This window comes from Pituophis catenifer, unplaced genomic scaffold, assembly GCF_029215685.1.
Source record: "Pituophis catenifer annectens isolate HBS135680 unplaced genomic scaffold, rPitCat1.0.hap2 SCAF_9, whole genome shotgun sequence".
Taxonomy (NCBI): domain Eukaryota; kingdom Metazoa; phylum Chordata; class Lepidosauria; order Squamata; family Colubridae; genus Pituophis; species Pituophis catenifer.
Window position 1 is genome coordinate 8836703 of NW_027256889.1, and position 26981 is coordinate 8863683.

General features: G+C 45.0%; 1 protein-coding gene across 1 annotated transcript; it reads left to right on the forward strand.

The window, feature by feature from the left end:
- The first annotated feature begins 668 nt into the window (after positions 1 to 668).
- Positions 669 to 26358, forward strand: MAG (myelin associated glycoprotein). The gene is made up of 10 exons (XM_070949562.1): positions 669 to 738; positions 6972 to 7053; positions 8148 to 8516; positions 11366 to 11662; positions 14548 to 14805; positions 16495 to 16755; positions 17641 to 17928; positions 18843 to 18939; positions 21170 to 21266; positions 24970 to 26358. The coding sequence occupies exons 2-10, from the start codon at positions 7005 to 7007 to the stop codon at positions 25114 to 25116; spliced, it is 1863 nt and encodes a 620-aa protein (XP_070805663.1). The 5' UTR covers positions 669 to 738; positions 6972 to 7004; the 3' UTR covers positions 25117 to 26358.
- The last annotated feature ends 623 nt before the right edge of the window (positions 26359 to 26981 follow it).

Below are 26981 nucleotides of genomic sequence, written 5' to 3' on the forward strand. Positions count from 1 at the left end.
ATTGTGATGGGGCAAAAAAGGAAGCTGCTGGCAGATTTGAGGATAAAGAAGCAGAAGTTGGAGGTGAATAATCAGTTGCCTTAGCTACAAAGACATTTTCAATTTGTCATTAGTTCCGGAGACACGCAACTGGAGGGATTTTGCACGTCTGATATTGTTTATTCCATCTGGCAATACAGATATTCTTGTGGGGATAATATATTATTTCAGGGTAGCGTTGTTACAATTTGAAAGCATGCTTTTCCCCAAGCACCAAACATTAAATGCCGCAATAGGATTTCTGTATGTGGGCGTAATTTTGGACTTTTTAAGGACTTCCTGCAGGGCATTGAAAATTTTAATTGATTATGTGCCGCGAAAATGATGTTGATTCTTATCAAGCGCACAGATTTTTCTTCAGGAAGATATAGTCCTTCAGTTCTTCCGTCGGTGCTGTCACTGAGTCTACCCCGACTGGCTGCTGAGTATTCTCTTCTCTTTCTTTCCATCTTTCCCAGCACTAGAGATCATTTGGCTGGTAAAGAACCTTTATTATATCCCAATATATTGATTGAACATATAAATAACTTCGTAGGGTTCAGGTGCTCCCTGAACTCCCTTGATGTTTGCTTGCAGACATTTCGATACCTTGGTGGCGCAGCAGACTAAAGCCCTGTTAAGTAACACCAGCTGCCTGCAATTACTGCAAGTTCAAATCTCACCAGGCTCAAGGTTGACCCAGCCTTCCATCCTTCCGAGGTAGGTAAAATGAGGACCCGGTTTGTGGGGGCAATAAGCTGACTTTGCATAAAAAAGAACACCGCTTGGGGGGGGGCGAAAGCCCTACTAAGCAGGTATGTACAAAAGTATGAAGGCTATTGCTTAACGCATTGTAAGCCGCCCTGAGTCTCCGGAAAAGGGCGGCATATAAATCGAACCAATAAATAAATAAATAAATACCCTACTTCAGGTTATTTCATCAGCTTGAGTATGTGATTTGCTGCCTGTTTATAAATAGGTAGTCCTCAATTTAAACCATTCATTTAGCAACCACCTGAAGTTGCAAGGGCTCTGGAAAAAGTGGCTTACCACAGTCCCCGCATTTATAATTATCATAGCATCTCTACTGCAGTGGTGAGTTCCAACCAGCGTTACTACCAGTTCTCTTCATGCACGTGCTTCGCGCGCAACCGCCCCACGCATGCTCGCTTAACTCACATGAAGTGAGCCAATATTGGAGGGGCTGCCACAAAAAAAGAGGGCATCATCGACCTATTTTCCAAAGCACCAAAGAAGGCAAGGCAAGAAACAGTGGATGGAAACTAATCAAGGAGAGAAGCAACCTGGAACTAAGGGGACATTTCCTAACAGTGAGAACAATTAATCAGTGGAAGGGCTTGCCTCCAGAAATTGTGGATACTCCATCACTGGAAACTTTTAAGAAGAGGCTGGACGGCCACTCTGTCCGGAATGGTGTAGGCAGGGTCTCCTGCTTGAGCAGGGGGTTGGACTAGATGACCTTCAGGGTCCCTTCCAGCTGTTATTCTGTTCTTGACTTTTTTTGATCCCACCCCCTACAGACATCCCGGTACTTCACAATTTCAAAAGGTAAAGGTTCCCCCGCACATATGTGCTAATTGTTCCTGACTCTAGGGGGCAGTGCTCATCTCTGTTTCTAAGCCGAAGAGCCAGCGCTGTCCAAAGACGTTTCCGTGGTCATGTGGCCAGCATGACTAAACACCGAAGGCGCCAGGGACGCTGTTCCCTTCCCACCAAAGTGGTCCCTATTTTTCTACTTGCATTTTTTACGTGCTTTCAAACTGCTAGGTTGGCAGAAGCTGGGACAAGTAACAGGAGCTCACTCCGTTACGTGGTGCTAGGGATTCGAACCGCTGAACTGCCGACCTTCTGATCGACAAGCTCAGCATCTTAGCCACTGAGCCGCCACGTCCCTAGTGACAGTAAATGGCCGACATTTTCGGCATTCTTCCCTTGGGCAGCTCCAGCTCAGCTCCTATTATTGCCTCCCAGGCCTTGTTTTTCTGACTGGTGAATCCCAGCTATTGAGCTTTGGAACTCGCTGTGCCAAAGCACCGCATTTCTGTTCAATAAGCAAAATGAGGGTTTAATACAATGTGCGATCCCTCCCGGAGAACTGTGTGTTGAAAATTCAAGATATTCCTGAAATTTCAGCCTCTGCTGGGTGGTCTGCAAATTTCCTGTCAGTCAGTCGAGGGAAGAGAAATATGGCAGTTTGCCAATCTTCTCCCAAGAACTGGCAGGAGAGAGAATCACAGATTGGAGAATTGTTCAAGAGGTGTCTCAGCCTACAGAAAGAAGAAGGGCATGTGAAGCATTGAAAAGAAGGACTAGAGGGGACATGAGAGCAGCATTCCAGTATTTGAGAGGCTGCCACAAAGAAGAGGGAGGTCAATAGGAGCCTGGATAGCTCAACAGACAGAGCACTGTAATTTAACACCAGCTGTCTGCAATTAAAGTAAGATCGAATCTCGCCAGGCTCAAGGTTGACTCAGCCTTCCATCCTTTCTAAGGTAGGTAAATTGAGGACCCAGTTTGTGGGGGCAATAAGCTGACTTTGTATAAATATACAAAAGTATGAAGGCTATTGCTTAATGCACTGTAAGCCGCCCTGAGTCTCCGGAGAAGGGCGGCATATAAATCAAATTAAAAAAAAAAAAATTATTCTCCAAAGCACCAGAAGGCAGGACAAGAAACAATGGATGGAAACCAGGGGTGGGTTCCACTTACCTTTACTACTGGTTCGCAGCGGGATCACACATGCATGTGCAGAAGCTTCTGTGCATGTGCAGATTACCCATGATGATGTCATGGCAGGTGGGTGGAGCCTCCTGCCGGTTTTACTACCGGTTCTATAGAACCGGATCGAACCAGGAGCAACCCACCACTGATGGAAACTAATCAAGGAAAGAAGCAACCTGGAATTAAGGTGAAACTTCCTAACGGTGAGGACAATCAACCAGTGGAACAGCTGGCCTTCTGAAGTTGTGGGTACTTCAACACTGGACGTCTTTAAGAAGAGACTGGATACCCATTTGTCTGAAATGGTATAGGGCAGTGATGGTGAAGCTTTTCGGCACCGAGGGCCGAAAACGGAGTGCGCGCGCTCGCTCATCTGGGCCGCAACTAGAAGAGGAGCTGCCCAGGGTGTGGGCGTGGCCACGGACCCAAAAATGAACTTCTGGTTTCTGGCGCGCACATGTGCACTGGCCAGCTACTCTTCTGGGTTACTGGCACACATTCACATGTGACGATCAGCTGGCCATCACGCATGCTCATGCAGGAAAACGGAAGAGCAGCTGTTCTAATTTCTGGCACTGCCACACACAAAAGGGCCAGCTGATTGTCTCACACGCTTGTGTGCCAGAAATCCAAAGGAGGAACAGGCGATGTTGCACGTGCCAGGCGACATGGCTCTGCGTGCCACTTTGGGCACACGTGCCATAGGTTCACCATCACTGGTATAGGGTCTCCTGCTTGAGCCAGGGGTTGGACTAGAAGATCTCCAAGGTCCCTTCCTAGTCTGTTACTCCGTTATTCGTTTCAGAGGGGACCTTCCCCAGTTTTCCAGAGAGTAAAAGGAAAGAAGGCAAGAAACAGTCTTGCAAGATTTGGTTCATGTAACCTTATAGTAAAGATAGAGCCGGTACTCTTGTGTACTGGTTGTGTTTCTAGTCTGGATTATTTTGCATCGCTAGCAACAGGTGGCGAGTGGTTAGAGTGGTGTACTGCAGCTACTTCAGCTGACTGCTAGTTCAGCAGATCAAATCTCACTGGCTCAAGGTTAACTCAGCCTTCCATCCTTCCGAGGTGGGTAAAATGAGGACCCAGACTGTTGGGGGCAATATGCTATTTAGTATACTGTCGATTGTTGTAAGCCGCCAGAGTCCTTGGAGAGTGGGCGGCATAGAAATACAATACAATACAATACAATACAATACAATACAATACAATACAATACAATACAATAATACAATACAATACAATACAATACAATACAATACAATACAATACAATACAATACAATACAATACAATACAATACATAAATAAAGCCCAGGATCCGTGACCAACAGTCTGGGATTATCAATTCTTAGGTTGCTCTTGCACTAGGACTGTATATCAGATGGGTTAGTAATATTTGACTTTGGCAATCCAGGAGTCCATCCAATTTCTCTTCCCCACCTCACCCCAAACAGGACTTATTAAATATTTCTGCTTTTTTTTTTTTTTTTTAAACCACTGTTAGAAGAATTATCCTTCTGGGTTCAGCTCCAAGTGGGGGAAAAGACACTGGAAACATGGAGACTGCTTGGAAAGATGGTTTAATGGTGGACAGGATCGCATGGTTTGAGTTCCTGGACAGAAAAGGCGCGAGATGCTGAGCGTGACTTGGTTTTATGCCCTCTCTGAGCTTTGAACTTCCTGGGGCCCAGGAAGAGTATCCTGATTGGTTGCGGCCAGAGGTCATAGCTAGCCTTTTAGGTTATCTGTGTGCCAAATTTGGTTGAATCTTGCTGGGTGGTGCAATAAAGGGCAATTAAATGGCTCTGCCTGAAGGAGGTAGATCTTTGTTATGTAGAATAGATTGGCTCATCATTGGCCCATTGACAAGGGTGCGGGGCTGAGTTTCTGCTTCTCTGAGTTTCTACTTCTCTTTTAGGGAAAATATTCTGCCTTTTTAGTACATCCCAAAATACTTCATTTCTCTAGAAGAGGGGTGAGTGCCAACTTACTACACCACCTCACTGCTTCTTATGCTGGAAACATTTCTCCTTCATGCACAAAGAATCTTCCAACAGTTGGGCTGCAGGGTGGAAATCAGATTTCTAAGTGCCACAGTTCTCTACACACTTGTCCTAATCAGGCAGCAATCAGGAAGTGGCGAATATATGAAGTACTGCTTCCCTCTGCTGGCACCATAGAGTAAACAAAGCAAAACAATGTCTTGTTTTTTTAAAAAAAGAAAAAAATATTGTTATATAAGCTTTACAGTACATTCCAACCAGAGATGGTATTCAGCCGGTTCGAACCAGTTTGCCCGAACCAGTTTGCCCGAACCAGTAGCGGAAATCGCTGGTGGGCCCGCCCACCCACCCCGTCTCTATGCCATCCCATTTAGGCATGTTTTTGAGGCGCATGAGCAAAGGGCATGCGCGGAAGGCCGGGCGCATGCACGGAAGGCAAGCGCACATACGAACTGGGCACGCATGCACATACAGCAAGCGTGCATGCACGTGGCGAACTAGTAGTAACATAATGTGAAACCCACCACTGTTTCCAACCTCCGGGAGAGCACCTCTCCCAAGTTGGCTTTGCAAAAATTAAAAAGGAACAGATATTACTGTATAGCAGGGGTCTTCAAACATGGCAATTTTAAGACTTGTGGGCTTCAACTCCCAGAATTCCTCAGCCGTCTGAGGAATTCTGGGAGTTGAAGTCCACAAGTCTTAAAGTTGCCAAGTTTGGAGACCCCTGTTGTATAGGATAAAAATCCAACACTGGAAGTTTTTAAGAAGATGTTGGATAACCAATGTATAGTATAGTTTATTGAATAGCCCGAAGGCCTTTTCAAACAAAACAGAAAAGAAAAAGGGAAAAAGGTAAAACAGTTACAAAAATAGCAATCTAAAAATATATGATAGATGACATTAAAATTTTACAATATCAAATTTCAATAGCTAAGTTGCCAAGACTAGATAACCCAAATAGGATAGCTCCTCTCTAACTGAGCTCATCTTCCTTACAATCGATAAAAAATTTTTTGATATAACTGGCTCGTATTGCTGTCATTCTTTTAAGATATTGAGTGATCGCTCTTACCAGGGGAGGAGAGTCAGCCCTCAACAGAAATGCTAGTTTTTGGCTTATATTCCAGTGGGGAAATTTGTCGGACTAGAAGACCTCCAAGGTCCCTTCCAACTCTGTTATTCTAAATTCTAAAACAAAGGTGGCTCGGATATAGCACCAAGTTCATTTCTCTATGACAGGATTCACACATCACACCAAGAGCCACTATTTCCTTAACCATAGTTCGCTGCCTAAACTACAAATAGGCTGGTAATATGTCAAATTAGGCAACATTGCAGCTTAGGCAATGTATGAATGCTGCGTGATTACGATAGCTCCTGTTCAACTTCCAGCACCGGACATGTATGCAGGAGGAGGTTTGTGTATGAATTCTCACCAATATTGTATAAAACATCAACAAATGGATGAAACAAATTTCCTACTGAGCATCCTCGGGTTCAGGTTGTATTCAGTAGCTTTAAAACCTCAACCTTGGCTGTTTGATAACATGTGGCCATTCAGGGAATTGAAGTCAACACGAAGTAGCTAAGGTTGAGAAACTCTGTTTAAACCTTTCAATAGCTTGAATATTGTCTTTGCGTGAATGCACAGTGAATGCATACGATCTGCATATTAGCTGTAACTGACCTAGTTATAGGAGGCAAACAGGAAACAACTTCTGCCGTACTGGCAAAAATCCAATTTCTCCTTAGTGATGGTCTGATGCTGTACATACCTGAGGTCTAGCTAGCAATTTTCTTCTGTAGGATCTCTCTCTATGGAAGAGAGATCACAATCTAAGGCAAGGTTTCTCAATCTTGACCATCTTAAGATGTGTGGATTTCAACTCCCTGAATTTTCAGAGTTGACATACATGCCACGTAATAATAATAATATTAATAAGCCTGACTAGGTGGCTCAGTGGCTTAGACACTGAGCTTGTAGATCAGAAAGGTCAGCAGTTCAGTGGTTCGAATCCCTAGTACAGGTCTCCTGTGTGAGCAGGGGGTTGGACTAGATGACCTCCAAGGTCCCTTCCAACTCTGTTACTGTTAAACTTAAAGTTGCTAAGTTTGGGCAACACTGCTCTAGGGAATGTTCTACCACGCCAAACAATTGTCCTCTTACTATCAATGTCATCCTACTTCTCCCTCTTTCCTTTAGGTTGACCTACACATTTCTTCAAAAATAAACAACATGAAATTCTTCTGCAAGACGCTGCTGGCCTTCTGGGTCCTATTTGAAGGTACTTTTGGACAAAAGTATGAGTTCTGCCTTGGTAACATTCTCCCAAATTACATTGCGATGACCTATCAGAAACCCAAGACATATCTCATCTAATTCTTTGTAGATTGGGTTTCAAGTTGCTTGTAGACCAATTTCTCACTGGGTTAACTATTAAGAGTTGTCAACCTTGACAACTTTAAGATTATGTGGACTTCAACTCCCAGAATTCTAGAAGTTGAAATCCATACCTTGAAAGTTGGTAAAGCTAAAAAAACACTGCTATAGAGTATATAATACCTTTGATATAACCTTTAGTACAGGGGTGAAATCCAACAGGTTCTGACAGGTTCTGGAGAACCGGTAGCGGAAATTTTGAGTAGTTCGGAGAACCGGCAAATACCACCTCTGGCTGGCCCCCGAGTGGGGTAGGAATGGGGATTTTGCAGTATCAATCCCAGTGGTGAAATCTAAATTTTTTACTACCGGTTCTGTGGGCATGGCTTGGTGGGCATGGTGTGGCTTGGTGGGCGGGCGTGGCAGGGGAAGGATACTGCAAAATCCCCAATCCCTCCCCACTCCTGGGGGACGGATATTGCAAAATCTCCATTCCCACCCCACTCTGGGGCCAGTCAGAGGTGGTATTTGCCAGTTCTCCGAACTACTCAAAATTTCCTCTACTGGTTCTCCAGAACCTGTCAGAACCTGCTGGATTTCACCCCTGATCCTTCCCCTGGACTGGGGTGGGAATGGAGATTTTGCAGTATCCTTCCCCTGCCACACCCACCAAGCCACACCCATGGAACCGGTAGGCAAAATTTTTGAATTTCACCCCTGCATGAGGGAGGCTCCTGAAAGAGACCTCAAGACTATCCCTATTCGTCATACCCAATAAGAGGGACCAGTGATCCCAATCAATATTGTACAAGATAGTTTTTGGGTAAAGCATAAAGTGCCACACGGGGTGAATGAATGGTGCCACGTGGAGCAAACACGGAGAGAGAATGGTCCACAGCACGTAATGAGAAAACTCAAAATCAGCCATGAAGCAGGCAGCCAATCAGCAGCCATATGTTTTTCTCTCTCCTTCATTGTCTCTTCTGCCTCCTTTCATAGGGGTCTTGGCTGGACCGTGGAGCGCTTGGATGCCCGAACACATCACTGCCTTTGAGGGCACTTGTGTGGTTATCCCTTGCCGCTTTAGCTACCCAGAAGAGCTACGTCCAGGAACCATCCATGGCATCTGGTACTTCAACAGCCCATACCCCAAGAATTATCCTCCAGTGGTTTACAAATCCCGCACCAACATTGTCCACGAGAGCTACGTCGGACGCAGTAGACTGCTGGGAGAGCTGAATTTCCGCAACTGCACCCTGCAGATCTCCCGTCTCAGCCCTGAACTCACAGGGAAGTATTACTTTCGGGGAGACCTCGGTGGCTACAATCAATATACCTATCCAGAGCACTCCAACCTGGAGGTCATCAGTGAGTATCAGGCAATGCTAGTGAAAATACAAGTTCTAACTCTTGCTTATAAAGAATCGGGTCTAAGCTGGGAATCAGCAGCAATTAAGGGACGTAGGCGGCTTCCCTAGAGACAGTAGAGTAGAGTAGAGTAGAGTAGAGTAGAGTAGAGTAGAGTAGAGTAGAGTAGAGTAGGAATAGAATAGAATAGAATAGAATAGAATAGAATAGAATAGAATAGAATAGAATAGAATAGAACAGAACAGAACAGAACAGAACAGAACAGAATAGAATAGAATAGAATAGAAATTATTTATTGGCCAAGCATGATTGGACACACAAGGAATTTGTCTCCAGTGCATAAACTCTCTGCGTACATGCAATATAAAATGATAATGCATCATTTTGTTTGAGTTTGCAAACTCAAACAGAAGCAATTCCCTAGCTATCTGCATTCAAGAAACAAAATCATACTAGTATGAATAAACATAGATAAAATAAATCAGAATTGCCTAGGTATTTTGCTAGAGTTATACAGTAAGCCCTATCTCTCTACAGAAGGAGTACTGTAACAAGACCTGGACTTGCCTTCTCCACAATGGCACAATCTTAGCTCATAAGGATTATTTTTAGCATTCTCCAAAGAAGCTAATATTTGATAAATCCAGAGTTCCCTTAACCCTACAGTATCAGTTCCTAATGCGTAAACTTGATTTAATGGTACTGTAGTTACTACTACTAAATACTGCTAAAACTCTCATTGTGTTTATCCGTTTGTCTACATGTACCCTAAGGTTGGCCCAAACTTTGCATCTTGTTGCAACTATTTTTTGATCCGGCTATTTAAAATTGGCTAACTTAAAGAAGGTGTAAAAAAATCTGGGACCCATTACTTCTGTGGGATTGAAATTCTCATGATGATCAGTTTTGTTCATAAAGGTGTGGCCATTGCAGTGTTGCCAGAGTTACGTAATTGTGATTTTCATCACTCTCTGTCAGCTTCCCACAAGCAAAGTCAATGGGGAAGCCAACAGGAAGTCAGAAGTTGCTCCCAGTGCTTTTTTTTTTCTTCCCTCCTATAGTCATTCTGTTTATTTGTTTAGGTAAGTAAATATTGACTTATCAGTGAAGTTTGCTTGCCGCTACAGTCATTTTTCTATTTATGATACATACACTACTACAGGGGTGTCAAACTTAGGGCTTAGAGACTTTTAAAGTGCTTACATCTGGCCCGTGGGGCCACCATGGAAATAGCAAAGGACCAGCCCGCGGTGCCTCTGCCAGTGAAAATGGAGCTCGGGAGGGCCTCATGCAATCCGCCCAGGCTCTGTTTTCGGCCACGACAACCTTCTGCAGCCCTCTACCAATCAAAACAGAGCCCAGGGAGGCCCGCCCAGGGAGACCCACCTGGGCTCCATTTTCACTGGCAGAGGGCTACAGAAGGCCATCGTGGTGACGTCGAGCTGGCCACGGCCACCCTGGTCCCTGAGGTCAAACACAACCCTGATGTGGCCCTCAATGGAAATTGAGTTTGACACCCCTGCTGTCAGCGCTTCAATGCTGGCATAGAGAGCAGAGGAGAGAGAGAGATAAGCTCTGAACTTTTGCCTGCTAAATCCCTTTGAAGTCGGGTTGTCGTGGAAATGAAGGGGGGAGACATTCCTGGGAAATGACGAGACAAGAAGTCTGAAGAATGACTTGGAAGATAGCCAATGAGAAGCAGAGATTTGGGGATCGGAAAGGGAGGGATTGGGGGGCAAAAGGTCAGTCTTGTCCGCATCGAGTCATGATCCGGTGGCTGTGCTCAATTAAAGAAAAGATTTCCTTAAAGATTGGCAGTTTGGAAATTCATTTATTTTGAGATAGCACCGAAGTCTGACACCTGCTCTATTAGATGAGGGTGAAGGTTCATTCTCCCAGTTTGTGGATTGGTTTCTGAACGTTTCATTACCAGGCTAGGCAGGGTGAAATGCTCCTGGATTGGACTGGATCGCCTGATCCAGTAGCGATCTTGGCCGGTGGTTCGGCGATTCGGTAGCGATGGCGGAGCATAGCTTTGCCCACCTGGCCGGGTGTCATTACTTCCTGGTTGTAACCAGGAAGTAATGTGTTTTTTACCTTCTGCGCATGCCTGTGACGCACACGTGCGAGTGAAGCGAGCACCTGCGCTTCCGAACTGGTAAGGAAGGTAAATAGATTTCACCCCTGAACCTAGGTAACATCTTCAGTGGAGTTTAGGAATGTCAGTGTCAGTATTCTTCTGTTTATAAGGGTTTGGTGTAGTCAGTAGGAGAACGAATCTTCACCCTCATCCTACACCTGAGCTACAGATATTCGCCACTATTGCAAACTTTTCTAGATGCTCACGGGACTGGTTGGCTTTGGAGTTTAAAAAATGTAGCCTAAAATGTAACGTTCATTCTGGTCACATCAGACTGCATTACCTTTCTTTCAAAGGATGAACCAACTGGTCATCCATTGGTAGTGGTGGGATCCTACCACTTTAACAACCGGTTTGGTGATTGCGCGCTTCGCTATGTGCACGTGCCCAATTGAACAAAAAATCACCTTCCGCATTAGTGCTAGGGAATTGAAACAGCTGAGGTGCGGCAATCCATTCTGCTGCGCTAATCAGCTGCGAAAATATAGATAAGTAAAGCGCAAGGGCGAGCGGGCGGACCCAGCTGATCGTCGGTGTGAACTGGTCTGCTCTCAGCTGATTGTTGGAGCTAACAGTTCGCCCGAACCAGTCCGAACCGGTAGAATCCCAACCCTGCCCGTTGGTCTAATAACCTCTCAATTGGAGGAGAAGATAGGAGTGGGGGAGTTTCTGTTTTCTCCATATTCTCTGTCTCTTTTCTACACCACAGACAAGCCCACAATTGTGAATCCTCCAGAAGTGGTGGAGGGTTCAGATGTAGAGCTGCGCTGTGAGGTGCCTGACAATTGTCCAGACATGAAACCCGTCATCACGTGGCTGAACTATGAGAATTTGGCGGAGCATTCAGTCTACGCACAGATAGAGGAAGAAGGTAGCACCTGGTCGCTCATCTCCATCCTGAAGTTCCTACCACTGCGTGAGAACCACGGACATGAGGTGGGCTGCAAAGTCAGCTACCCCAACACCACTTTTGAGTTTGATGGCTTCTCGACTCTGGACGTCAAATGTGAGTTGGATGTCAATAAGTAGGATTGAACATAGAATAATAAGAGTCGGAAGTGACATCCAAAAAAAATGACTTACAACCGTTTTTCACACTTATAAGCAGGGGTGGGCTTCAAAAATTTTAACAAGGGGTTCTCTGCCTGGTTGTTGGGTGAGTGTGGCCATGGTGAGCCTAGCCAAGTCAGACTCCTGCACCATGGGGGGGGGGGAATTTGCCCTCCCCGGGCTCCGGAGGCTTTCCTCAAGCCTCCAGGAGGGCAAAAACAGCCTCCCCAGGCTCTGGAGGCCCTCCGGAGGCCAGAAACAGGCTCGTTTCTGCCCTTCCTGAACTTCTCGTAGGCCCGGTAGGCCCGTTCCCCGAGCCTCTGTGCACCCCTTGCACTTTCCTGCATCCAAAACAGGCCACGTGTGGACTCCTAGGAGGGGTGGGTGGGGCCAGCCAAGAGTGGGATTTGGGGGTTCTCTGAATTGCATAGAATCTTAGCTAGAGGTTAGCTAGAGATTCTCCTGAACCCCAGCAGCCCACCCCTGCTTACAAGCATCCCCAAGGTCACATGATCAAATTTTAGATGCTTGGCAACTGGCATTTATGACAGTTGCGATGTGCTGGGGTCATGTGATCACCTTTTACAACTTCCTGACAAGCAAAGTCAGTGAGGAAACTAGATTCACTTAGCAACCATGTTAATTGCAGTGTTTCACTTAACAACTGTGGCAAAAGAGGTCTTAAAATGGGGCACACTCAGCAACAGAAATTTGGGCTCGATTGTGAGATCGTAAATCAAGGACTACCTGTAGTATCTGGAAATGCCCAACATCAGGACCACAACTATGTCTTCCACAAAATAACTATAATAAAAGGAAGCCTTATTTTCTAATGTTAAAAGTCCATAATCTTAATTAGATGGCTCAAGTTTCTGTCACAGAAAATTGCTTCCTATTCTGCATGAGTGAGAGGGATGAGCGGTTAATTTAGCACTTAGTTATGTGGTAATTAATGGATTCCTGGCCCCTGAGCCATGTGAAAAGCAGTCTTTTTTTTATTCCCGATTTAATTTTAATGTATTCTTTTTCCTTTTTTTTTATTGTCAAAGATGATCTGTTTTGCAAGTCACATTCCTTAAACATGCATATTTCATTTCTCATGAGACTTCCTTCATCTCTAATCAACGTCACTTTCTCTTCCATGGCAAAACGAGTTAACTGGGAATATATGATTTCAAATGAAAAATGAGCTAGCATGCTAATAACAGCTTCTCACTCATTGTCATCTTCCTTCTTAAATTCTGAATCTTGTGAATTTTTTTGTTCACATACAAACAAAAAAGCTAAGCTAGCCAGGCAAAAGTTACACACAAACATAAAGAAAAGTATATATATATATACTACCACCAATAGCCTCCCACCGGCCGGTACGCTCCCATAGAGAGGGGCTCCTCCGGGTGCCGTCAGCCAAACAATGCCGACTGGCGGCCCCCAGGGGGAGAGCCTTCTCTGTGGGGGCACCTACTATCTGGAACGAGCTCCCCCCGGAGATACGGAGGATCCCGGATCTGCGCACCTTCCGCCGCGCCTTAAAGACCTTACTATTTCACCAGGCCAGCCTGGCCTAATTTTCCCCCTCTTTTATAAAAGATTTTTAAAATTTTAAATATCTTTTAGTATTTTATATATTCAAATTTTAAATTGGTTTTAAAAGTTTGGGGTTTTAAATTTGTCGGGGCCAAAATTATCTAATTTGATTTTATTCTATTTTAAATTTTGTATGTATGTGTTTTTATTGTTTGGCTGTGCACCGCCCTGAGTCCTTTGGGAGTAGGGCGGTATAGAAATCTAATTAAATAAATAAATAAATAAATAAATAAATAAATAACCCTCTGGAATCAATTGCCTCCAGAGATAAGGAGAATCCAAGACCTCGGTGCCTTCCGCCGTGCCCTCAAAACCTTCCTTTTCCAGCAAGCCGGGCTGGCCTAATTTTTTAAGTGTTTTTAAGTGTTTTGTTTATTGTTTTTAATTAATGGGGCCAAATTTATATATGTATATTTTAACTGTATTTTAATATTTGTACTTGATGTTTTTACTTGGCTGTTCACCGCCCTGAGTCCTCAGGGAGAAGGGCGGTATACAAATTCAATAAATAAATAAATAAATAAATAAATAAATAAATAAATAAATAAATAAATAAATAAATAAATAAAAGTAAATATATATACTTCATCAAGTTGATGAAGGGAGGAGAACTTGTGGCTCAGAGGTTAATACAACTGCCTAACAAGTTCGAATCCGAGTAAGGGTATGGCTAGCTGATGAGAGTTAAATAGCTTGAAATAGATCTATACTAGTCACCCTTTATTTCTTTATCAGCGAAATCATTTAATGGAATAAAATACAGTAGCTCCAACTCTGATTTTGTTCACAATAGGGAACAAAGGAAAAAAAGGACTAAGCAGGATATAACTAAGAAAGTCAAGATAGCAATAGCACTTATAATATATCACTTTATAGTGCTTTATAGCCCTCTCTAAGCAGTTTACAGAGTCACCATGTTTCCCCCAAAAATCTGAGTCCCCATTTTACCGACCTCGGAAGAATGGAAAGTTGAGTCAACCTTGAGCTGGTCAGGATTGAACTCCAGTCTGTGGGCAGAGTTAGCCTGCAATACTGCATCCTAACCACTGTGCCACTACGAGAGTCATGATGATGATGATGATGCAATGCCCATAAAAGACAATGACAAAAAAAGTTATGGTTGCCCTAACGTGATTGCCGTCCTGACTTTTTTTGACCATAACTGGCCGATACCTTTCTTACTACCTTTATCTGCTGCAGAAAGAAAACTGGATATGCACCCTCAAAGGTGATCTCTTTACCTGTCCTTTGCAGACCCGCCACGTATCCTGCAAGTGAACTCCTCCGTGGAAGTCCTACATGGCGCTCACGTGTTCTTGATGTGTATTGTGGACAGCAGCCCAACAGCCATGATTGCCTGGCTCCGAGAAGATGAAATTCTCCACGAGGACTTAGCTGGGAACCTCACGCTCTACCTCGACAATGTAACTCACCTGCAGGATGGCGTCTACACTTGTGTGGCGGAGAACATTTACGGCAAAGACAACCGCTCCCTTGCCTTGTCCGTGCTGTGTGAGTGCTAATCTCCCGTTCTGGGATAAAGCCTATTGATTTTATTTATTTATCAAATGTATTTGCCACCCTTCTTGCATCCAACAACTCTCGAACCCATTAAGGCTACCCAAGGTTTCTCTGAGACAGACTGAATTTTTTCATTAGTTTCATTAATTTTTTCATTAATCACAGTAGTAAGTTTGTCCTGTGTGGCTTTTAGAGCTTCTTGTATCATTTCAAACGTTAAAGTCTGTGGATCTATTGGGGGGGGGGGGGCGCAGAGGCTTGCAATCTAGAAGTGTGGGCTGGAGAGCTTCCGGCACTACCAGTTCTTTTAATAAGAACAGTCTTTACAGATTTTGAGGCCATTTTTCAGTTTTAATTAATCTTTGTATTTTAATCAGAAGCCAAAAAGAAAAATTCAACAAAGTCAAAAGTTTTCCCAATCTTAAATTGATATCTTAAAATCCTCCTTCTCTCAGTACAAATAGTTGGCCTCCTGCACCACTGGGGGGGGCATTTTTGCCCTCCCCGGGCTCCAGAGGCTTTCCTTGAGCCACCAGGAGGGTGAAAACAGCCTCCCCAGGCTCCGGAGGCCCTCTGGAGGCCAGAAACGGGCCCATTTCTGGCCTTCCCAAACTTCAGGTAAGCCCATTTTTCCCCCTCCCCAAGCCTCCGCACATGCCCTGCGCTTACCTGCATCCAAAACGGGCCACATGGGGACTCCTATGGCAGGGTGGGCGGGGCCAGCCAGGAGTGGGATTTGGGGGTTCTCCAAACTGCACAGAATCTTAGCTAGAGGTTCTCCCGAACCCTTGCGAACCCCCAGCAGCCCACCCCGGGTTTCTTTAACATCGTTTAAAATCTGTAGAAACCTTGTGTCACGTTAATGGGTTCCAGGGTTATGTTCGCTGCCAGAGTTGTCGGATACATTTTGAAATGTAAAAATAAAAATGTAAGGAAAAGGTTGTGCTCTCAACCATGGAGTATACAGAACTGGATTTTTTTAAAGCTCCTTATAAATTGTCCTTTTTTAAAAAGTAAAAAGAGGCATTGCGCTTATCAAAAGCATAGCACAAGTATTTTAGTGTGTGTGTGTGTGTGTGTGTGTGTGTGTGTGTGTGTGTGTGTGTGTAATGACAACAGAGTTTCTCAACCGTAAATGTGAGGATGGGTGGACTTTGTCTCCCAGAATTCCCCAGCCAGCATGCTGCAAAAGTTGAGAAGCACTGAATTAGAGAATTACATCCACATGTACTATGGATGTTTCCATGCTACCACTGTTTTAATTTCTTTATCTCTACAAAATATGTTGAAACGGACCAGCGATCAACTTTACATGCTTAAAAACCCTGGGAAGTGCAGGAATCACTGCAAAGTGGCTTCAACAGTTAACTAATGGCAAAAGCATGAGAAACAGAATTTAAACAGATTTTACTTTTTCTGGAGACCAGAGAAAAAGATCTGGGGTCCACATGTTAGCCACAGACCATTGACTATCCGTACAGTACCTATATGGATATTGCTACATTTGAAGGAAGAATAACTTGATGCAAGTCAAGTTTCAACATTGCTAAATCTTTGAAAGAGCATCATTTGAACCATTCTGGGATGAGAACTCTGCTCTTAGCTGAGGTGACCGTTTGCAACATGTTTTCGTTTTTTTTAAAAAATGAATGTTCTTCTTGACTTTGTCTCCCTGTGCAGATGCTCCTTGGAAACCAGTAGTCAATGGATCAATGGTGGCCCTTGAGGGAGACCCTGTCACTATCTTCTGCAGCTCACAGAGCAGCCCTGAGCCAACGATCACCATCTTCAAGGACAAGAAGCCATTAGCCATGGGGGTCTACCAAAGCCAGGTGGAGCTGGATTTTGAATCCGTATCGCACGAAGATGACGGCGAATACTGGTGCACAGCAGAGAACCAGTTTGGCCAGAGCAGCATTGCTTTCAACCTCACCGTTGAGTGTAAGCACTGGCTTTGTGTCCTTAGAGCCTTTTTTAGTTCTAAAGATCTCGAGCATGTTTTGGGATTGGGTAGTGTGCTGGTAGATCATGTGCTTTGAATGCAGAAGGGCTCAGCTACGAACTCTGGCATTTCCAGGAAAGATCCGTTCTCAAAGCTTTGGGGAACTGTTGGCAGTAAATTTGGATAAAGCTGGAGAAGAGGAACTAGCAAATTTCTTCTCTATATTATTGTGGAACTGGAGCTATGTCTCTTCCCACGGATTCTCTTTTCCCTGATGTATTTGTTGGAAGTAGACATCTCAAGAGTGTAGACCAGTGGTGGGTTGCCCCCGATTCGGACCGGTTCGCAAGAACCGGAAGTAAAACCGGCAGGAGGCTCCGCCCACTGACCCGAACATCATCATAGGTGATCTGCGCATGCGCAGAAGCTTCTGCGAATGCGCAGAAGAGCACATGCATGTGAGCGAAGCAAGCACATGTGCGCAGGCGCGATGCGAACCAGTAGTAAAGGTAAGTAGAACCCATCCCTGCTCTAGACCAACTCATTGCTCTATTGTATGTCTTGGCATAAATGGAGGGGCTTCCATAGAGAGGACTTCTACAATCCAAGAAAGCTATTAGAGCTTTCTATTAGGTGCAGTGGTTAGGATGCAGTATTGCAGGCTAGCTCTGCTCACTGCCGGGAGTTCGATCCTGATCGGCTGACTCAGCCTTCCATCCTTCTGAAGTTGGTAAAATGAGGACCCAGACTGTTGGGGGCAATACGCTGACATTTGTAAAACACTTAGAGAAAGTTGTAAAGCACTAGGAAGTGGTATATAAGTGCTATTGCTATTAGTTCATCCTGGATTGCACTTCAATCTCTTATATTTTTTTTCTCCACAGTTGCTCCGCGTATTCTTCCGGACTCCAAGTGCACAGCCGCTCGGGATACAGTGAAATGCATCTGTGCAGCCAAAGCCAACCCAGAAGCTATGATCACCTTTGAGTTGCCCACCCGCAATGTGACGGTCAATGAGACTGACCGGGAGTTTGTGTACTCCCAGAAAACGGGCTACATTGTCACCAGCATCCTGACTGTTCAGAGGGAGGTTGACTCTCAGCTCTACATAGTCTGCTCTGCCAGGAATCACTACGGCACTAAGAACCAGCAGCTCCAGTTCCATCACTCCAGTGAGAGTCCCTGCAGGCAAACATCACGTCTGATCCCTCTGGTCCTCTTCCTCAATCTATTGGGCCATAGGCCCTCGGTTCTGACCTGGCTTCCAAACACAACAAACCCTCTGTAGTTAACTAAATGTTCCCTTTATTAGGAGCGCCAGCAGCCCCGGCAAAAATTCTCTCTCACACACACAGCAGGCTAACAGGTCTGTCCAGCAGGGAGATGAATAATTATCTGCCACACCTTTTCATCTCCGGCCCCTGCCTTTTATCCCCAGAGCTAGGGTGGGGCTTCACCAGCAGAGGTAGCTCTTCTGTCGCAAGGACCGGCCCATAGATTTCCACTGCTCTCCTCTCCTCTGCCTTCTGCTCATCTGCACGTCAGGCACTGGACCCAGATGTTCTTCCTCTTTCTCATCAGTCACCTCCAGACCTGGGGGGCTGTTGACTCTCCATCTGAGGGCTGACGGATTATGTGTTAGAACTTTTCAAATATCAGCTGGGCTGTCACATATAAGTGAGAGATCAAACCTGGTTATCTCTGACTCCAAAGAGGAGAACTTAAACTACCACCATTCAATTGCAAGCAAAAAATATTTTTTTATTATACTGTATGAATTTTATTATACTGAATGGAGATTTTACAGTATCCTTCCCCTGCCATGTCCACCAAGCCACGCCCACCAAGCCACACCCACAGAACCGGGAATAAAAAAATTTGAAACCCACCACTGATGCCCTGCAAATCCAGCTGCGGTTTACTCAACAACCCCCATTAAAACAAACTTGTGTTGGTGCCATGTATGGCCCAATGATTGTTCCCCTATTCCTGGCTTACGTTTCACCACCATCTTGTCTCTTTACATGGTTTCTCTTTGCATTCACTTTTAAACCTGTCTGTTGACCTGTGTCTTCCTTTCTTCCAGACAGCCTGATGTGGGCAAAGGTTGGGCCGGTGGGAGCTGTTGTGGCCTTTGCAATACTCATAGCTGTGGTGTGCTATGTCAGCCAGGCCAGAAAAAAGTAAGTTTTGGGAAGAAGGGAAATCCAAGCCCAACTTCCTTTGGTTTACACACAACTGAAAATGGTTTTTTCTTACGACTTTGACATAGAAACACACAGCAGGGTTTCCAGGGTAGTGGATCACCAATCAGGATTTGTGGGCACACTAAATCAATGGGGGTGTGTGGAAGAGTTGAAATCCACTGTATACACATGCTTTGCATTAAGTCAGTGTTTCTCAACCTTGGCGTTGTGGCCCGCCAGTGGCCAGCAGAGCTGGTGGCAGACTCGGACAGTGAGGAGGTTGGGGAAGAACATGGGCCAGGCCTGGAGTCTGGGGAAGGCTCTGATGAGGGCTCTGCATCAGAGGCAGAGATGGGGCCAGGGCCGTCCGACAGTTATCAGCTACCTTCAGAGTTGGAGATAAATGGAGCTGAAGAACAGCTGGAGTCTGTTCCCGATAGGCACTTGTGACCTAGGCCCAAGTAGCTATTACCAGATCAGTCCTAAACAATCAGTCCTAAACAAACATATTTTATTAGAACAGCTGAGAATTACTTCATTCTCAGCTTAGTCCAAATTAAGTCCAAATTAAGTCCAAAACAGATTTTTTATAAACAGTTCTTCAGCCTCATCACCAACCTTGACTTCTTTGGCACCCTGCCAAAGGCGTTTCTTGGCAAAAGTTCAGAAGCAAGAGACTCCGACATGAAACAAATTTAGCAAGACAAGAGACAACTGTAGCAATGTTGCTTTCCTACAAAGATCCCAAGAGCCCTTGCTGCTCTTTTAAGCCTTATGGGAGGGGCCAATCATCTCCTGGCCTTACTCCCGAGTTGTCCTTTTTGCTTAAGCTGCTCTTGCCTTCTGGCAGCTCTTCACATGCGTGCACTAGGAACAGGCTCCTCCTGTTCCTCTGCCTCTCTGCTATCTGCCTCTGGAGGTTCCGGAGTCCGCAAATCGCTCCCAGATGGCCCTGGCCCCATCTCTGCCTCTGATGCAGAGCCCTCGTCCAGGCCTTCCCCTGACTCCAGGACTGGCCCATTGTCCTCCCCAGCCTCCTCACTTTCCGACTCCGCTGCCAGCTCCACAGGCTGCTGGCGGACCATAACATGCACAATTAAGGAACAGAGGTCAATTCAGGAGTAAAGGCACAATGGGATGCTGAATGGCCCCTCCCATAGGGAGTAAATAGGAGCAAAAGGGGAGTGGTGTTTGCAGGAGACAATTAGTTCATTTTATTAGTGTGAAGATTTGCTTAACTGAGTTCGTGACTCACAGAGACTCCTTGCCAAGTATTTCTTTGCGCAAGCTATCAGCCTGGCAACTATCCAAGGACTGATAAGGTCTGTGGTTGCAATTCACCCTTGAAAGACTGTTTGCCGGGACTTTGCTGGATGTGAATGCCAGGAATTCACATTAGCCAAATAAAACAGGTTTTTTTCGGGACAAAGAGTCTGTTTCATGAATCGGTGAAGCCTAGGTCAAAACACTTGACAACTTGAAAATGTGTGGACAATCAACTCCCAGAATGGAGTTGAAACTGCCTGGGAAATTCTGGGAGTTGAGGTCTACATACCTTCAAGTTGCTACGGTTGAGAAACACTGCATTAAGCCATGATCAAAGCTTCTTTTAAACTACATTTCGGTGTATTATCTGAATCAAAGATCAAAGTGATACATATATGTAATATCTATCCATATATGGTACCTATCCTTAATGAGGAGCCCATATTAATTTCCGGAAGAGCTGATTCAGAACCTCGATTTACAACTGTAACTGACCCTACAATTTCTACCGTTAAGTTGTGATGGTCATAAAGTGTGTCACCTTGTGACCACATCCAATGTTATGCCCTTTTGGGGGGCAGTTGTAAAACAAACACCATGGTCATTAAGCGAGCATGTCGTTTGCTATTGGAAGTTTTTTTTTTTTTGCCAGGAACTGGAAGTAAACAATGGTTTTCAGCAAAAATATTGTAAATCACCATTGTGTGACTCGGGATACTGCAAATTGCCATAAATGCACGCGCCGAATGCCCAAAATGTGGTTGCGTGACCATGGTAGGCGGGTGACAAATGTCAGAACTTTGAATCTGAGTTGTTAAGTCCCATTTTCAGGATATGTTGTAACTTCAAACAGTCACTAGGCAACCAGTCATAAATTGAGGACTACCTGTTTTATGTTGTTCTATGTCTTATGTTGTTGGGGCGGTTAATATTGTTGTTGTAATTATTTCCATTTCCCCAGAAAAAACAATGAAAATCCCGGCTTTGGGCAAACAGAAAATCCTCCTGTTGTCTACAGCGGAGACTACAGGACTCCAGGCAATCTGGAAAAATCAGAGGTACCAATAACTGTAGTTCAGTTGCTTTTGGTAGGACTGTGTTGGTAGGTCCCCTCCCTGCAATACACACAACCTCTCTCACACAACCGCTCCTCTGCCTCTCTTTTGCCACCTGGGTGCAGTTGCTATAAGTTGCTTCTGCCTATAGACTGAATCCATTCCCATCTTCTGGAAGGAGAGGACAAGTATAGTCCTCTCAGCTCAGTATTTTACAACAGGGGTCTCTAACCTTGGCGACTTTAAGACGTGTGGACTTCAACTCCCAGAATTCAGCTGGCTGAGGAATTCTGGGAGTTGAAGTCCACACGTCTTAAAGTCGCCAAGGTTGGAGATCCCCTGTTTTAGAACAAGGGAAACCAGAAAGCTTCTTTAGGAGCTGGATGGATTTTTTCCCCTTTAGGCCTTTTTTGGGGCAGTACAGGCAATTGCCCTTAGACCAGGGGTGTCACACTCAAGGCCCGGGGGACAGATCCGGCCCAGGGGGTACTTAGATCTGGCCTGCGGGACCGCCTTGGAAACAGCGAAAGACCGGCCTGCGGTGCTTCTGCCAGCAAAAACGGGCTCCCAAGCTCCGTTTTCAGCTGCTACGGCCTCCTGCAGCCCTCTGCCAGTGCAACCCTCTGTTGCACAGGACCCCTCCCGAGCTCCGTTTTCACTGGCAGAGGATTGCAGGAGGCCATGACAGCCAAAAACAGAGCTCAGGAGCCCATTTTCACTGGCAGAGTGCTCGGGCCGCCACAGGCACCCCTGACACGAGTGACGTTGAGCTGGCCACCCCCACCCTGGCCCTCCAAGGTCAAACACAACCCTGATGTGGCCCTCAATGAAATCGAGTTTGACATCCCTGCCTTAGACCCATTCATGAGAAGTGCCCTTCCAAAGGGTGGGGGGTTTTTGGATATGGTCAGAGAGGGGATATTTTTTCTTCCTGGTTTTTTTTTTACACTCAAAGTCAGAAGCACCGCTTCCTGTTGAAAGGATTAGCTGGCGACATCATCACCATTGTCTTGGGGATGCCCCATTTGGGTTCTTTTCTTGTTCCCAGCAGGAGCTGGAGTGAAGGACGGGAGCTCAAACACTCCCCACGCACACGCACACACGACAGCTCTCAGGTCTCAAACGCAGGCTTCCTAACCTCCTGCCCGGGGTTCCAACCACTTGAGCCACCGTGCTGCTTCGTTCTTCCTGGTAGCATAACTAGTCAGCCCTAAGAATGGTTTCCTTACTTAGGGTTTGCTGGCCTATCGATTTCAGCAGAGAAAAAAAGCAAGAGCAGACCCCCCCAAATATGACCTTGACAGAACAAGACATGAGGAGAAGCTCAGGTGAACATTCTGTCCTTTGTCCCTCTGTCACGGCCATGACCTATTTCACCACGGTTCCAATCTCTCTCCCTGACTTAAGCTATACTTCATGGTGCCCCAAACTCACTTCATGGCAGGGTTGAGTTTGCCCAAGCTGTCCTTTCTCCCTTTGGGTCATTAGTGACTACTCTTCCTTTTCTAATAGTCTAAAGAGATCTGCTCCCTGGAAAGTCACTGACCTGGCCAAGTAAGTATGGACTTCCCTGTCCATGTGTAACATTGTCGTCCTCTCATTGCCCCCTCCTCCTTTCCCACAAATGAAGACTCCATGCATGCTTTTATGGGCTTGTATGTCCCTTTGTGGTGGGAAACTACCGGTAAATGTCTTGTCTGGGGTAAGAAGCAAAGCAAGCTTGGCCTGGGTTATGAACTTGGAAGCAGGAGTGGGCTCCTGGGGGTTCGGCAGGGTTTGGGCGATCCTCTAGCCAAGGATCACCAAGGTTCGGCGAAATGCCGAATGCCACCCCTGGCTGACCATGCCCACCCCGCTCCTCCCAGGAGTCTCCACGCGGCCCATTCATCATTCCAGGTAAATCCAGAGGCCGCACGGAGCGTCTGGGAAGGTGAAAAATGGGCCTCCCGGAAGTTCCGGAAGTCTAGATATGGGCCTGTTTCTGGCCTCCGGAGGGCCTCTGGACCCTGGGGAAAGCAGTTTTCACCTTCCCAGAGACTCAAGGAAAGCCTCCAGAGCCTGGGGAGGGCGAAAAACGCTCCCCCCTCCCCCGTTGTGATGCAGGTGGATTACTAGGCCATGCCCACCATGGCCACGCCCACCTAGCAACGGGGCAGAGAACCCCTTGCTAAAATATTTGAAGCCTACCCCTGGTGCAAAGCAGATGTTACCTTCAAAAAAAGAACTTCAGGAGGCTGAGAGAACATACCGAAATATATCAAGCTCGTTTTTAAAATCCTGGTTAGAAGCAAAGCCTAGAGAGAAACGAATAAGAAAATTCAGAGGAAGGATCACAACCTGTGGAAAAGAAACTGATTTTTTTTTCCCCTCATCACAATTCTTCTATTGTTTGTTTTTTAAAAAATTTCCCCTTCATCTTTGCTCTTGGCATTCCCTCTTGAGATTGAAGCAGAGTAGAGCCACTTCCACGAAAACTGGTCTGTGGCTTTTCATTTTGGGTGTTTAGAAAAAAAAAAACAGGTTCTGCCACAGTAAGGCTGATTAACTTAATTTCTTTTTTTGCCACTGGAGACCATTTTTTTTTTTTTAATTTGATTTATATGCCACCCTTCTCCGGAGACTCAGGGCAGCTTACAGTGCGTTAAGCAATAGCCTTCATACTTTTGTATATTTATACAAAGTCAGCTTATTGTCCCCACAAACTGGGTCCTCAATTTACCTACCTTAGAAAGGATGGAAGGCTGAGTCAACCTTGAGCCTGGCGAGATTCGATCTTACTTTAATTGCAGACACTGGTCTTAAATTACAGTGCTTCTGTCTGTTGAGCTAAACCAGGCTCACCTTATTATTTTTAGTTCAAAAAAAACTGCCAGGCATGTGGTAATAACATCTCTGAAGAAGGCACAGCCAGATTTTTTTCTGCTCTGCTTTTTCACTTTTTGAGGGGGAGATGTTTTTCAGAGGAAAGTAGACATGTTAAGTCTGTTAAAGGCTTGTTGTATTGTTCTGCTGCACAAATAGGATCTTTGCAGTGAATAAGCCCTTCAATTGGATTTTATTTTTATTTTATTTATTTTTTTGCATGCATTTCCCGTGTCTGTAATTTGAAAATGAATTCTATCTTGGCTAAGGGGATTTCCAACTTGGGGGGGGGGGAATCACCCTCTTTGACATGGCCTGTCTTGCATTAACAGTTGTCACCTCTGCACGCAGTTCCAAAAGCAGCTATTGAAATGCGCTGTGTGACAATACGTTTGTGTCAAATATTTTGTCGTGTGTCTGAATATCTGAAATACTCAGATATTTCTGAAAAACCTGAGAAGGTAGCTCTGTCAGGTTTCTGTGGTGTCTGTCATCGTAACCTTCCTGGTGAAATTCTGTTGCGTCTATCAGTGGATCGTGGTTAAATGTTTGCATGTAAGTGGACACTTGCCATTTGTGGTCGATATACATAGCATTCCTGTCCCTTATTTCTACCACCTCAGGTCTTGCAGAGCAACCTGTCTCCCCGCCTCAGATGTTGCTGAACTACACCTCCTAACATCCCTTAGCATTGATCCTGATGGCCAGGACTGCTGAGAGTGTCCTCAGCAATATCTGGAAGCCTACTTTGATTCTACGGGAATAAACCAAATGATGTAACTCAGAGAGTGAGTTGGCGCAAGCAATAACCTGATCTTGTTTGTTTGCTCACCTCCTCCTCCAGTATGGGCGCTGTGACAAACGGCTGTTGAACAAGCGTGAGGACCTGGGGATTGATTATGCCAACATAGACTTCACCAAATTGTCCACCAAGGACAGCTATACCCTGACGGAGGAGTTGGCTGAATATGCTGAAATCCGAGTCAAGTGAGGCCTCTTCTCACCAAGGCCTTTCTTCCAACTGGAACTATAGTAGTTGAACGAAACCCCGAGCCGTCACCATCCCTGGGCTGGCCATCCATCATTTCTCAGGGGACTCCACACTATCCACTGTTTTTGATATTCTGATGTTCGCACTCCAAAATATGGGGTGGGTTTTCATTTCCTGGAGAGTACATACTGAAGATCACACTAACACAGGTTAGGGCTCCCCTTTTCTCTCACACACATTCAAAATCCCCACAAGTAAACACTTATCCTTTTGGCCAGCCAACAAGTTAGTTACAGAATGGTAAGAGGGCAGCTCTTTCAGCTTCGGCTGTGGTAAATTCCTAAATCTTGGATACCTAGTCTAATTTGCTAGCAAACGATCCAAGCAGAATATGATTCCAGGTCATAATCGTTAAGGATCAAATTGACAAATCCAGAATAGCTGTGATCTAATAGGTATCCCCCTCTGTCTGACAGGGTCCTATGAAAGAGGTTGTGTTTCTATGAGAAGTTGAATGGATTGGTTTCAACCACAATCCCCAAGAGTCTTGATCCTTCTTTATCAAGACTGATGAACCTAAGCAGTAGAGTTGTCTCTCTATCTGTCCAACGTTCACTTCACATTTCCAGATTCAAGCTGGGAAAAAAAAAAATCAAATTCTAGCTCATGTGTCTCAATAACTCTACATCTCTTGTCTTTCACAAAATAAAAAAAGAAAGAAAGAAAGCAGGGAATGCTTTAGGCACATCAATTATTTCTACATGTATAAAGATAGTGGACATTTCACCACCCTGTTCCGATTCCAGCATCATAGATTTCAGGTTAAAAAAAGAAACCAAGTGATGAGATGACCGAAAACATCACCTAGTGAATTCTAGCATCTTCAGTGCACCAACCAGCTATGGTTGAAGAAATATAAAGCCTGCCCAGCTACTGTCCTTTTGACATAGCCATGGTTGAGTGACTCTAGAAGACGCTATGAATTGCTAGCATGGAAATGATCTTCATGTCAAGCCATTTTTACCAGATATGCTTAGATCCAATTTTACATTATGTATATCTGTTAAGTAGAGGACTAACTTCTGTTTCCTAGAATGTATGTTCTGTTTCATCAAGGGTTTCCTTCTGCACCCCGTAATAAGTCCCCCAGTGATACATTCCTGTTGTTGTTAGCATGACTAATGAAAGTGCTGTGTGTTTTGCTGAGCAACTGGATATTGTATTCTGTAGCATCCACTCAATTCTGTCCGCAGCTTTGCCTTTTGAGAAAAAAGTGCCCTTTCCAATTAAGTAAATTTGTTGGGCAAAAGATCTTCTCTTTCCTCTGCTTGTTCAACCTCAGGAAAACAGAATCTTTGATGGCTTAAACCCAACAAGAACCCCGCATTTTGATTTTGATGACATTGGAAGGTTAGAGAAGAAATATCTTGGATCCTTCGTTATTTGCTGAAGACCTGCTATGATTATATTGAAAATCTTGAACGCTCATCCTCCTGGTCATATAGTAAAGCTTTCCAATCATAAAGCAGTTTTACCTGCAAAAGTGGTGGGACTTCGCTTCACTTGAATGTGTTCAAGCTGGGGTGAGATAACCATCATTTCAGGGTGGGGGGTTTAATTTAAAAACCTGCACTGAGCAAGAGGCTGAACTTGATGGTTTAAATCAGGGGTCTCCAACCTTGGCAACATTTATGATGTGGACTTCATCTCCCAGAATTCAGAAGCTTTGCTGGCTGTGGAATTCTGGGAGTTGAAGTTCACAAGTCTTAAAGTTGCCAAGGTTGAAGACCCTTGGTTTAAATGGCCTCTTATAACTTCATGATGTTATGACCACTATTGATTTGATGTCCGCTTGGGATAAGGAG